Consider the following 15104-nt stretch of genomic DNA (forward strand, 5'->3'; position numbering starts at 1 on the left):
TATGTTATGGCCTAAAAATTGCCTGGGCCACTTGGACAGCCGAGATCAACCACAACACGCTTCGCCCAGTAGTGTTAGACATTCCACATTTTTATATCATAATTTCATTCCACCTTATGTGGCAATTTACATGGCATTCATGCATTGGACAGTAAAAAATAAAAACAAAAATCCAAAAAGAAAAAGAAAAACTTTGTCCAGTAAAATAATGACACGTAAGATGGTATAAAAATATGGTATACGAATGTGGTAAATATAGCATTATTCGATTAGAAAAAGATAAAATAAAATACGAAAAATTGAAATTAAATTAAATGCGCCAAATTAAATATCTAGTTTCTAAAAAACGATTGTGTGATAGAGAAAATGAACGAAAAACTTATCTAGGTTATTTTCTTGCCTAGATCGCCTAGGATTTTGAAAATAAACAATCAAAATGTAAATAAAAGAGCAACATGAATTTAAAAGAGAGTTTAATGGAAAATAACGCTTAAATAAGTCTTTGATAAAATCCAAAATACAAAGAAATTGCATAAGCATAAGGAAATACAACTAAAAAAGTATTGAAAGACTTTGCAAATAAAAATAAAGAGAACTTTAAGAAAAGAAAAAAAAAAGCCAAGGGGCTGAATTGGGAGAAAACAGGTTGCTATAAATTTTTACATTATTTGTGAGTTTCTGGGGTTGTTTTGAGGGGGAATGTTGTGGTTTTTTTTTTTTTTTTTTCGATTGCATTGTCAACTTCCTTTTATATTTATATTGGTCTATTTCCGCTAGTCCTATGTGTGCCTTAGAATGACTTGCTTTTTGGAGTAGTAAACAACTGTAGATAAATTGCTTTAATGGTGAAGAATAGTTGATGAGTAGAAAATAGGATAAGGATGATGAGGCACTTGAACATATATTCAGCCGAGAGTTTGGGTTAATAGTCCTTCTTTTACTTCAATTTGCTGACATCCACTTAGAAATATATCACCGCAAGCTCTCTTTGAATTCAAAGAATATTCAGGTGGGCCATGACCAATTTTGGATGGGGTATAAACACCAAATTTGTAAATGAGGTTTTCTTTTTAAGAAGCACTATTTGCACTCCAAAAATGTGATCCTACATTCTAAAATATATAAATTTTCTTTTATATTTGAAGTGTAAAATAACATTTTCTTTCTTTTTTTTTGTTTTTTTCTGGTCCAAACCTAAATGAGACCTCTTTTAAAGCCTCAAACAACAAAATTGTCATATGAGTCGACAGAATTTGGCCTACTAAAACTTTCAAATGGACTTCCATTATTATTGTAATAATTATTATTAGTAGGCCTTCTTTTTTTTGGCCGGTATTAGTAGGCCTTCAATTGGCTCTGATACCATTATTTCTTATTGGGTATACCTAACCACTATAGAAAAGTTTCTTAGGATTAGGCCTTTATCTAAATGGAGGTCCAAGGCAACTGCTCTGCTCCCTTTGGACTTGGCCGGCCCTGCCTTTAATTAAACTGCTGAGTACTATTCTCACATTAACTGAACTGTCTAATAAGGTCATAAATGCTTTTCACCTGATAACTTAACCTTTTGAGATGCATAATTAATATAAACTCAATGAATTTTTGGCTGAATTACAAAAGTCAATCTGATGAAGAATGTTTCTCACAATTCACAAAGAAAAAGAAGAGAATGCTTAATTGGCTTCAATGTAGGAAGTATGATGGATAGATAACTTAAATCTTGCAACAATTGGGTTTAGTCCAAATGGTGAGAGAGAGTGGAAAACCGAGTTAGAGTTAGGATATGTTAATGGTTTTATATATACTTTTCAATGTACCAAAGAAAAAAAGCTGCAACAAGAGTTAATTAGTTAACTCACATATGGGGTTATTTCTCGAAGAATAATGGTTAACAGATTAGCGTAGCAGGTTATTAACAATAAGCATGTTTGGCTCCTCTAATGACCGAACTTCTTTATAAATTATTAGTTGTCAAACTCTGATTGGCTTGTAAAAAAGAATGATTAAAATGATTCTTTACAAATAAGGAGGGAAGCATTGTTCTATTAATTAACATTATGCAATTAAAAAAAAAAAAGAGAAACATTATGCAAGGATGTATCATTTTTCTGAATTGAATTGTAACTATAATTTTCTGGTCCAAAAAAAAAAAAAGAATTGTAACTATGATTTGCAAAAATCTCATTGGTGCCAAGCACATAGTCATTGCTATTTCTTGTGAACCTCGTTGGTGGCCTAGACTTCCTGCAACAATATACAAAATACCAACAAAAAAAAGGAAGGTCTATTGACTTTAGGTACCAAATTATAATGTTTTTTTATTTCAACTACTAAAACATTTATGTCATTTCACTTTAGGTACTAAATTTCAGTTTATGTACCAACTTTAAAAAAAATGATTATATCGAATTGTGACTGTCTAACAGTCATAACTTTTTTATTGATTTATTGTTTTTTCAATATTTGCAAAGCTTAAACTTTAATATTTAGTCTTTGGGTTATAGGACTTCATCTCCCAAACCTAAATCAAAAGTATGAAACCCTTAAAAATTTTAATTTTTTATAAATTTTAAATAGTCACAAACTGTGACTGTTCGACAATTACAACTGTAACTGTTCGACAGTCACAACTGTAAAACAAACTGATTTGTGACCTAATCCAAAATGTTTTACTCTAGGTTAGTACCTAAACTAAAAAAAATTAGTGTCTTGTTGCTTTATTAAAAAACTATTGATATTTGGTATTTAATCCCAATTTTCTAAAAAAAAAAATCGATCAAAATCAAATAAATTTTTTTTTTTGGCCAAGAAAATCAAATAGAGTACAACTAAATGTATCTTATATGGCTCACAGTTAATCCCACCTCTCATCGACTGATCTTTTCCGTAAGTCATCACATACTCTTTGTTGGCCTTTGCAGGCTCCTAAAATTTTTGGGCCTCTTGTTTTCGTGATTTTTTTTTTAAAGTTAAAATTCAGTCTATTTTATAAGTATTTCTTAAGCTAACACCAATAGTGATTTAAGATTTCTAATAAAGTCTTTTTATATATTTTTTTTTAACGGCTTTATGTTAGGTTTTAACTCTGAGATTTTGGGTAGCCTCTACAAAGCCCACTCTACACCCTAAGAGGGAAAATACCCTTCAAATCGAAAAATGACTTTATTATGAATTAAAAAAATTTTCTTATAAATTTTAAAACATCCTCGGTCTACATCTAAAAACTGTTTTTTTAAATGACCTAAATCTAATTATTTTTTATTTTATTTTTTGTAATTGTGTATTTTACCCAAATTAGTAGGCTCCACCATTTTGTGAAAATGTGAGTATTTTGAAAATTTCTGAATTATTTTATAAATATTTTAAGGGGTTTTTTTTAAAGTCCAAATTGAAAAATGCCCTGATTGGCCGGCCCACTTTTAAAAACATTGTGACTAGCCGATCCACTTTAATGAGCCGAGCATTCTGCACCATTACCAAGCACTCGGTACAACCCATCGAGCGCTCAGCAAAATGCCATTATGCGCTCTGAAATTTCCATTATCAGATAATGACAATCATTGTTAGTGTGCGACAATAGTTATTTAAATTACAAAAACACCCTCTAAATTGCTACTATGAGACAATGACAATTTTCTCACTTTTTTTTTTTTTTTAAAGATAAACCCACCGAGTGCTCGATGCTAAAACACAGAATAGAACATAACGTGAGTTTTATTTGTACAAAGTGGATCTATTCATTATTCCACCTTTTTAGGTGCCTTTTTTTAAAATTATTAAGGGCTGTAAAATGAACTTTGGAGTAATTTACTTAAATTTTAAATTGTGAAATTTCAAAAATTTATGGAATTTTTAAAAATTCATAATCAAAATGAGAGATATCAAATTTCGAAATTGGAATCAAATGCAAAATTGTATTCCAAATTTTTTTGATTGGAATTGAGAAGCCTTAATTGTGATTTAATTTAACCAAAACTCATGATTATTTAATACTTAAGATGGACAAAAAATTTAAAGGGTGTTAAGACAGTAGTTTAAGTAGGTCAGAACAGATTCACTGAATAAAATTTAGAATTCAAGTATCAAAAAGAGAAAAACTTGCATGCAATAGATGTATACATCATTTAACTCATAAAGAATAGTTGCATGACTAATATGTGAACAAACATGATGAGAGTATGGATATATTGTACACACCCGTTATATATGCAAGTTTTTATCATAAAAAAAAAGTATGTTTTTTGTTTTTTACGGAGCTTGGGGTTGATTGTACATTTGTACATTAGAAAAAAGAAAATATATATGGAAAGAAAATTCTAACACGCGTTGGATCCTCGGTTTCGCTACACGTGCTGATTGTCAGCATATCATGTGCTTCTTCATCTTCTTGAGCTTGATGTCTCAGTTTCCCATTTTGAACTGGACGGCCGAACCCCACATCATAAAACTCCCCCACTACTCCTCTTGTTGACTATTTTCCTTCGTTTTCACACACAAAGTCTTCTGACTTGACTTCACTTCACTCAGTCCTATTCAATAGACACAACTCAGAAACTAAAGAAACAAAGAAAGCAGTGAGTGGCATGTAGCACTCAGCAATGGGCTGCTTCCAGTCCAAAACCACAAGCCTCCCTTCCCCAGACCAAGACCCTCCTCTCCCAGATCCAGGTTTTTATTTTTGCTTCTCTTACTCTTTTTCTTTTATGGGATTCAATATTTGTATTTTATTTTATTGACAAGACCCATATAAAATATAAGAAAGAAAATAATTGATTCGTGTTTGAACTTTGAACCATTATGGTGTGAAAGCCAATGGAGAGGAAGAAGATGAACAAGCAGTTCCTGCATTCAAAGAGTTCAGTCTAGCAGAGCTAAGAACAGCCACCAATGGGTTCAACTCCGAACTTATAGTCTCTGAGAGTGGAGAGAAGGCCCCCAATGTTGTTTACAGAGGGAAGCTTCGCAACAATCGTTTAGTGGCCATTAAACGCTTTTCTAAGCAATCTTGGCCCGACCCACATCAGTTTTTGGTATGCCAATGCCACTGGGTTTGTGTATTGTGTGTGTGTGTGGGATTGATTGTGAGTTTAACTTAATTGGGTTTTTCATTTTACTTTATTGTATGTAGGCGGAGGCTTCTGGGGTTGGCAAAGTTAGACACAAACGATTGGTGAATTTATTCGGGTGTTGTGCTGAGGGAGATGAGAGGCTGTTGGTGGCAGAGTACATGCCCAATGATACTCTCTCCAAACACCTCTTTCACTGTATGTTTCTGTCTTCTTTATACATATTTGTGTTTGTAATTTGTAAACTGTTTACTCTAGAAAAAACATGAATGTTGCTAATTTGCTATAAGCCTCATAATGTTGGAACTTGTAACATAATTTAGTTTTGCTTTGATCATTCCTTGAGTAGTAACTTATCACAATGCTTTGGAAGTGATCACCAATCATAAATCAACATCCTTGGCTGTGTCCAAGGACTCTCACTAATCAATTAGTCTAGATAGTCTGCTATTGCTAGGGTTCATGTGTCTGCTATACTTATTTCTGTAATTTATTTATTTATTTCACGTTTTCTTTAGTTTACTTCTTAGTTTCAAGTTTCCCCTCCCACACCCCCCCCTCTCCATCCAAAGGGTGCACCCTCCTCAATCCTAACTTCTATTAAATCAATGTCCTCAAATAATGCATTGACAATGGATGATCCAGACCATGCAAATATTAGATTCACTGTGATGATATCTCACATGCTAGATCTATGAAGCCTAACTTCTTGTGGGTTGTCACAATATCATTTCTGTTGGTGAGGATTCCCCATGGGTTTGAAACCGTATTTGTTTTCATAGGAAGAAGTTTTAACTAAATTTTGATAGTTTAAATGATGTGTTAGTGCAGAAGAATTTTTCATTTCCTATGTAGTGTTGAAATTGTAGTTTCATCAGAAGGGTTCATTTTTTCTTTTTCATTTCCTATGTACTGTTTCTCTGTACATAATCTTTTAGTTACAAAGTAGATTATTTTCTGTGTGCATATTCTCATATCTTTGACCTTGGATGACTTGATTATGTCATTATTTTTCCTCTTAAGTTTTTGTTTTCCTTTTTTTAGTTTTCGATTTTTTTTTTTAAGTTAAGGCTCATAGTTGATGCTTCCAGATGCAGGTTCTCTTTTTGGTTTCCCTCAGTGATAATTAATTTTTGTAGGCATTATTCTTCCCAAACCTCCTTTTATCATTCTTGTATTAATGGTAGATACTTGTTGTAGGGGAGAAACAGCCATTGCCATGGGAAATGCGCGTGAGAGTTGCATACTATATTGCAGAAGCCCTTGATCATTGCAATACAGAAAACCGAAAACTGTATCATGACTTAAATGCGTACAGAGTTCTCTTTGATGAGGTACACAATATTCAGACACAATCAGTACCTTAGCGCTTCATTGACTCAAAACCTAACTATTGATGCACAAGGTTGGGGATTATGGAAATTAATGTAGTTTATACACTTGCATATTGTTTATGTATTGTGCATTCTGTATTACAATATAGCGCAATTATGGATATCAAGATAGAAATTGTTCATCAGGATATGATGATTAACACAAATAGAATTGTGGTAAGGGACTAAGGGCGATATTATTCTCCTTGTTGTTCAAAAACAAAATCGAACTAATGATCTATGAACTGCAATCTTCCTTTTCGGGGCGATCCTGATGGGTTCTCACTCAGAAAAGAAAGGTCCGCCTAGCTAATATGTGATTTAAGGCCAGGGGCAACCTCAAGGCTCATGCTATTTTTTATGGCCTAATTCAGGAGAGTGACCTAATTTTTATTATCAAATAATTCTTTATTAAACTTCATTGAAAAAGCAATTTCCTTTTTCTGGACTCGTTGAATGACTTGTGACTAATTATCTCTTATACATCGAGGGAGCATATTCTGTGGTGTTATTATTTGAAGTTAATTTTGATTCTTTGCCAGGATGGTGACCCGCGGTTATCTAGCTTTGGTCTGATAAAAAATAGCCGAGATGGAAAAAGCTATAGCACTAACTTGGCTTATACTCCACCCGAATTTTTGCGGACAGGTATGCCATTTTTTGAAACATATATAATTGGAGTTTGTTTATAGACTCTTATTTGTGGCAGTATTTCAATATTATGATATTTGATCTTATGTCTTAATAGTTAAGGATATCTGTTAGAGCAGAAAATTAAGTAACTAGCAGATGGGGTGATAAGCCAAAAGAAAAGGGGAAAAAAAACCCAGTTGTTACAGACAGTAAAATTAAGGGAGACTGCCCCGTTAAGCAACAAGCGAAACTTGGGAGCCTGTCTCCATGAAACCTGTTAGGTTAGAACTGCAAGTTAGTGGATCAAAATGCGAAAAATGGTCCCTGGAACTCACATTTTGTTATCTTGTGCTTTCTGTTGTGTGAGCTTTGCCATTTAGCAATGATTGACAGACCCGAAGAGTTTTATTCTCTAGTCTCCCCTAAGCAATGCGTAGTCTTCACTTTCTCTGCCTTCCAAAGAAAGCGAAGTCTCTTGGTCTGATTTGACAGAGAGGAAACATCTCTACTTCTAATGGTTAATATTGTTACATGATGAGTCTTATAAATAAAAGGAAAATATTTTTATATGATGAGAAATGTTGCATTCTGAAATTATTCGAGAAACTTTGGTAGAATCTACAGTTATCTATGATAAAATGGTAAAATGCAGTTAGATCTCATTGAAGTGCTCTTTTGTTTTCATTAGTATTTTTGTTATCATACTCTAAATTAAATTGGTAGCAACACTGTGTGTAATTCATGGTATGTTTCTGATGGGGGTCAAAAATGAAATACTATTATCCACTGTAAATGATAAAATGTTATGTTTTTGCAGGTAGGGTCATTCCAGAGAGTGTAATCTACAGTTATGGAAGTGTTCTGCTTGACCTTTTGAGTGGGAAGCATATCCCTCCAAGCCATGTATACATTCTTCACATATTTTATCTTGAATTTTCTTCACTATCTTAAGCTTCAGGGCATTTTCACTCTTTAGTTCAATCATGTTCTTTTTATCTCTATTGTCAAACCATGCTTGACAGTCTTGTGAAGATACCTTTCTCTTATGGGTACAAAACCATCATCTCAGATTGTTGTCAATAAAAGGTCTCACACTGGGTATTGGAATTGAAGCCTTGAAAATTACAATGTATAAAATCTCGGGCCTCTCCATGGTCCACCCATAGCTAATTGTTTTTGAATTGGATGCTCTAGCTTTAGCATGGTATTAGAGTAAGAGACTCTGAGTTCGAAACTCTGTAATTAAGTACATCCTCACAATGTAAGTTGAATCCCAAACATTGGGTCTAATGGTGGAGAGAGACCCATATGTGAGGGTGAGTGTTAGATTATAAAAAAATGTTGGCCCACATCCTAACAATTAAGCTTTTGGGAATAGTATAGTGGTAAACCAACTTTATCTTGGTATCTAAACATACAATTTGTCTATGTGCCAAACCAATTTGGCCAAGTGCTCCACATCAACCAATGTAATTGATTCATGTGTTTGACTCAGTCCAGCCACATGTGAAGTGGCGTGTTGAGAATATAGAGTCTCACATTGGGTATTTGAAGGCTTTCATCAGAATATATAAAATACTGGGCCTCTCCACCTATAACCAATTAGTTTGGGTTATATGGTCTATCAAATTTAGGCTGTGTCACAAGGATGATGATGGTGACAGTAATTATTGTTGCTATTGTTATTGTTTTTAATACTAAGTCATAGATACACCTAACTAGTCATTTTCTTTTTGGCTGTACAACCTCTTTCTTTTTTTTCCTTAATCTCTCATACTTTAAATCATGTTCTCTGTGGCTTATCCCTACCATTGTAACACCTTCAACAGGAACATGATTACTTGACTTCTTATTGGTTCCACCATAGGTCTTAGGTGCACTTTTGCTTAAACCATCGAAAATCACTCTCATGCTTATTTTGATTAGTGGTACCCTGATTTTTGTGTCTCAACCTGAATACAGTTGACACTATCTGCATTATTTCATTGACCTACTTTGAGGTAGTCAAATGCTAGCATACATTGGATTAAAGAATGTAATAAACTTAAAAAAAGGAAGTTTATCCGACAAAGGGTATGCTGACTAATGTGTATTAGGAAGTTCATGCTCTCAGACCACCAGTTTTCGTCTTTGATTATAGACCTAGGTTGCTCCATTGGAGCTGTCTAGAGGAAAATGGCTAAGATGTTTTGTTTGAGATTGCAAAGTTGTATGTAGTGGTTAAGCTTGATACCAGGGAATGAAATTTCGGCTGATATATTGAATTATCGGCCAAAATTTCAGTTTGAAGTGGGTACCAAAATCAATAACACGTTTGAAGGAGTTTCCTTCCACCTTGTTGTCAATATTTCCGCCTTTGTGCAGCTATTTTTGGTTTTGTGGCTAGCCCTCTCAAGGAGAAGGCTATCAAGGGCTGTAAAGTTGGTTTAGAATTGAGTAGCGCTGAATCACACCAAATCCCCTTGGCCCTTGACACACCTCTCTCATTTGGGAAAGTAACCAACATGATTGTGGCTACAATGCTCACTATGGTCTACTTGACTGCAAGTCTAAGAACTACATATAGTCTTTCTTTGCAATTAAGTATGTGTAAGATTGATTATTCTTTGATGTCATAAAATTATCTATTATTTAGGCGTTTCATCACCTTTGATGGTTGAGGCACACATGTCACTGACAACTTCTTACTAAGTGGAAATAACAATTTTATTTTTTTCCCCCCAGGCATTGGATTTGATAAGGGGAAAAAATTTGTTGTTATTAATGGATTCATCTTTAGAAGGACAATATGACAATGAAGATGCAACTGAGTTGGTTGAACTGGCCTCAAAATGTCTTCAATATGAGGCTAAAGATCGACCTGACATCAAATTTCTTCTGTCAGCTGTAGCCCCCCTCCAAAAGCAGACAGAGGTAGAATTTTGAAGAGCCCTTGAACTTGATTGAAAGCTAGAATTTTGTGATGACTTGATTTATAATTTATTCATATATTTTTATTAAGATGTTCATTTGTCACATTGGTATTTTAGGTTTCATCACATGTTCTAATGGGTTTAACAAAAACTCCAGTAGTGCTGCCAACCATGCTTTCTCCTCTTGGGAAGGCTTGCGCACGGATGGACCTTGCCGCAGTTCATGAGATTTTGCTCAAAACTGGTTATAAAGATGAAGAGGGTGCAGAAAATGAAGTGAGTTTTTATTCTTCTCTATGTAGAACCACATAGATATGAAAGTAGCCAGATATTAATTAGAATAGTCTTACCTAAATAAAGATCGCAACCTTCCACCATTGCATAGGGTTTCTTGAACAATTGCCAGTCTTTGACCTAAACATGGTTGATGTTCCACATCAGTGTTTGATTAGCCTCTATAACATCTACTGAACTATAGTCTTCTATCTTAAAATGTGTATGTTAGGACCATTGTTCCCTTTCTATAATTTGAAAATGTGTAATATCATATGCCATGTAACCTCTTTTTTACATACAAATAACATCTGTTTCTTCTTAAAAAAAAATGAAGTATAATATCATTCCAATATATCTTTAATTTATCTATAAATGCTTGTGAAGTGGTAATTTTATTGACGATCCGTGTCATTGCAAATGTGTGCTATGTAAAGCTGTCATTCCAAGAGTGGACACAGCAAGTACAAGATATGTTGAATACCAAGAAATTTGGGGATATTGCGTTTAGAGACAAGGATTTTAAAAATGCTGTGGAGTATTATTCAAAGGTATTTTAATATTTATTATTGGTTTCATTTACTATTGTCTTCCAAAGCAGAATTTGATTCCTAAAATGTCATGGTCTTGTTAGCAATTCCTATTATTAAAATCTTGAACTCATATTTCCCTAAAGCATCTTTTTACTATTTCATCTTCTAAGTAACTTCTAATATAAACTCTTTGGCTCTTAAAATCATATAAGCAGTAAATGATTACAAATACTCCAGAAACTCCTACTTTCAATCATGGGAGGTACCACTGTTGCAATTGGTGACAAGGGTAGCATCTGATACACAGTCCACAAAGGAATCCTTCTATTTGGGGGACATGAGAACCACTGGACCTAAAAAATTTAAGCTATCAGGGAATGGGTCAATGTTGTATATCAAGTACTCTCCCTTGTGTGTAGCCCCATCCTGAACGTGGAGAGAAACAAATTCGTACAGGATAGGAGCAACCCCACCCTACTTGTTAACATGATAAATGATAAGCGGAGGATGAGGGTTGGAGGTTGAAGGTTTCGAACGCAAAACTTCTTAGAACCATTACTATGTTAGATAACCACTAGAGCCGAAAAGTTTAATCTGTTTGGAAATGGGTACAGTGTATATCAAGCTAGCCAAATCAGTTTTATGTACAAAATCCTAGACCTCTATGGCTAATTGGTTTTGGGTTGAATGCTGTAACTTTAACAAGTAAAACTGAAATATATCAGTATATTTGTATCTTTACACATGTATTTTTAACATTTGATCATTGTTGTACAGTTGGTTTCAATGATGTCGGTTCCTTCGGGTACGGTATTTGTGAGGCGAACGCTCTGCTACCTGATGAATGAGCAACCGGAATTAGCTTTGAGAGATGCCATGCAAGCTCAGGTGTGCTTGCCTGAGTGGCCAACTGCCTTCTACATGCAGGCTCTTGCCCTCTCCAAACTTGGAATGGAAACTGATGCTCAGGACATGCTTCACGATGGAGCTTCCTTTGAAGCAAAGAAGCAAAACAGCTGGCGAAATTAGATTATGATGCACAGTTGAGATGGTGGTAACCCAGGTCATTGAATTTTATTCCCCTTTTCACCCTAAAGCTTAGGGCACAGGATCACGTGGAAGCAGGTTTTATTTCAGCTGGGTTGAGGGTTATTTTCAGTTGACAGTTTGACACCATCATCTTCTAGTTAGCAAAGTAGTTTTACACAAATGTATAAGCAAATTTGGAAATAAGAAATAACGAGATGTGTAATCAGCTGTTCAATCCAATTTACAATTTTCAGGCTTTGACCTTGGATTTTAAAATGCATTGAGCAATTTGAAATCCTCTATAATTCTAGAATCATACCCATCAATCATTTTATTTCTCTATGTGCCAACAACTTTATTTGGTAAAATTTGTTGCTGTTGCACAAAATAATCATTCAAATCCCGTCGCATCAGAAAATTTCTTGCATAAAACGGGTTCTATACAATTATTATCTTACATTAATCTCTGCTTATTGTGTTCATGTGATCATTTTATTGTGACGTTGAGTGTTGGATGCAAAGATATGCGGCTAATATTAATCTAATAAGTGAAGTTTTAATGCAAAGATTTCTTCCAGGTCGCATAATGTATAAGCCAAAAAGATATACTTCTCTCGGGCTTCATCTCATTTCATTTCAGGATAGGTGAAGTTTTTGGCCCACCATTGTTAGACGAAAAATAAAAGATATACTTCTCTTGTAAAAATGTTTAGTTTTTTTTTTTTTTTTTTCTTTTAAAAAGAAAATCAAATTCTATTATAGACTATCTAAGTTTACCAAAAAAAGTGGCTTGTCTTTAAATCTTTTGGTTGATAGGTGACGAAGAAAAGAAAAGTGAAAAGTTTTGGCTAATGTAACTAGTCGATCCCTTAATTGCAATGCTCAATTGAAGTTGCTGGATTGCCTTCCACTCCTTGAGAAAATTCAATCAAGGATCCGCAAATATATCTTTATGTTTAGCAAGGAGACTAAACTCATAAATTTGGTATGTGAATCTAAATTGCCGATAAGTTGACTCTTAATTAAATATATGGTTTAGATTGTGGTAAAAGAATATCACACACTGATTCACATACTCGTTCAGTTTGTCTAATGTTCTATCTAAGTTAGAGGTGTCAAGCGGGCCAGTCCGTTCCAGCCTGTTTAAGTTGAGCTCAACGTGCTTTCGTATCGTGGTCGGGCCGGCCTATATAGTTAACACCTAAGCCCGATACGGCCTGCGAGCCATTCGTGCTCGTGCAGTGCCTTAAATAGGCTGATCCACGAACCTTTTTTTTTTTTTTTTTTTAGAGTAATAAATTTAATCTCATGATATTTTTTCTTATTTATAATTAAATATTAACATTATTTTTCATAAAAATTGAATATTTTTGTTGAAAAGTTATTTAAAAATTAAAAAAACAATGTTAAAAGAGTCGTGCCTAATTCAGGCTCATTTCGTGCCGTGCCATGCCGTGCCTATTTTAATCGTATCGTGTTGTGTTGTGCTCCGACCGACCCGACTTGTTTGACACCTCTAATTCAAGTCTTTTGGGCCTCTCTTTGTTGATTGGGCTACTATCCATCACAAAGTCAAGCACCTTCACATCATCACCAAGATATTGTGTTTGGCAGCTGCTGTTAGTTATGTTCACTAATGCTAATATCTCTCCTTCAAGAGTGGAATGTTCACCCCACTGGTTGAGGCTTGAGCTGGTATGGTTGTTGGGTTTATGCCTCTTGAAAGACTTGGTTCTTTGGCTTGGCTCCAGTTGGCCTTTGTGTTTTTCTGCATTGATTTGGCTGGAAGTTTCTAACTGCATGCTGTTGTGTTTGACTTGTTTCATGTTAGTACAGTTTTTTTAATTCAGGAAAGGAGGGAATTGAGCTTAGGTGTAAAGGGGCAAATTCTACGACCCTTCTAACTGGACTATCCCAATAACTGTCTTTGTTAATACACTTGGTTGTATACAACCAGTCTCTCATATTCATGGGTTATGTGCCTGCTATATATTGTTGTGTATGACTCATTTTTTTGTTAGTATACCGGTTGTATACAACGAGTCACTCACATTCAATGGTTATGTGCTAGCGTGGTCTAATTCATTTTCTTGCGGTTGTTAGTTGGGTTTGCAGGCATTTGCTGTTGTATTGGCCTTGTTGCCTTTGCTTTCTTTCTGGGCTAGCCCATTTTCTTGTCTGTGTTTAGTTATCAATAACTTTACCTTGAAAAAACAAAAAATTGTAATGCTGAGGCTAGGGTAACTTTAAAAAAACAATGTGGTAGTACTGATTAAATTCATTTATGTTTTTTCTTTTTCACTTCTATTAGTGTTGCAAGTTGCAACAAGTGTGAAGCTGGTTTGCATGTTACTTAGTATTGTTTTATTATATGTGCATGTTCATTATTATTAGTTTTATTAATCACGATAACAACATGTTATTATTAAAGGATAAATACATAATTAAATATTCTAAACTCAAGATCATGTTAGATTAACCATGTGAAGTTAAAACCCAACTCAGTTCTTGCTAATCAGGTTAGATAAATTGTGCTGAAGTTAGCTAGCATTGCTCTTTCAGGCCACTATGAGATTTCTTATAATGTGGACACAGAAGAAGCATCTACCAAATTGAGGCAAAGGACAAAATTTATAAGAGACAATTGCTTTAATGAAAGTTCACTGCCAAATCAAAGTGAAAAAGACTTCAACTAGTTTTGTTTCATTAATTCATATAGTCGGTTTATTTACAACAAGATATTTTATTTAAAATTTAAATTTAATACACAAATTTGAGATTCCTAATATTATAGCAAAGTGCAAAAATCCCCTCCCACAATGAAATCACAAATAATATTTTCAAATATTAATAAAAAATAAATTTAAGTTTGCAGGTAAAAAAAAAAAAAAAATTGTTTTTGGTTATAAACTTATAAGTTATAACAAAAAGATAAAAAGAAATTGTTTTTGTTTATGGTTGTAACGAAAAAACACTTGTTTTTGGGTGCAAGTAGCGGTCAATCTTATCCTGCCACATCAGCATGATTGTTTTCTCCCATAAAAAGATTGATTTCTTAATTATATAAATCTTTCCGTACAGAGAAAAATAATTATTTAGGGAGAAAAAGAGGCGGCACAGAAGGCAGAGGTGTTTCTAGAGCCTAGAGGAGAGTCACTTCCAATGAGGTGGGACCCACATGTGTGAGACATGCCCCATGCCCCGTGGAAGTGTTAGTCGTTTCTAGAGTCTGAAGCCAACTTGCAACGTTTCCTCCTCTCTTGGAATCTTCTTTAAAACTAGACT

At 34.2% G+C, this 15104-nt stretch overlaps 1 protein-coding gene across 1 annotated transcript; it reads left to right on the forward strand.

Annotated features, from left to right (window-relative positions):
- The first annotated feature begins 4507 nt into the window (after positions 1 to 4507).
- Positions 4508 to 12218, forward strand: LOC147291103 (serine/threonine-protein kinase BSK2-like). The gene is made up of 10 exons (XM_086238129.1): positions 4508 to 4668; positions 4810 to 5030; positions 5129 to 5264; positions 6267 to 6400; positions 6982 to 7087; positions 7890 to 7975; positions 9797 to 9985; positions 10102 to 10260; positions 10695 to 10808; positions 11568 to 12218. Exons 1-10 carry the CDS (start codon positions 4599 to 4601, stop codon positions 11817 to 11819), a joined length of 1467 nt encoding a protein of 488 aa, XP_086094255.1. The 5' UTR covers positions 4508 to 4598; the 3' UTR covers positions 11820 to 12218.
- Positions 12219 to 15104: the final 2886 nt, after the last annotated feature.

The sequence above is a fragment of the Dryas octopetala genome, chromosome 3 (genome assembly GCF_963921425.1).
Source record: "Dryas octopetala chromosome 3, drDryOcto1.1, whole genome shotgun sequence".
Lineage (NCBI taxonomy): Eukaryota > Viridiplantae > Streptophyta > Magnoliopsida > Rosales > Rosaceae > Dryas > Dryas octopetala.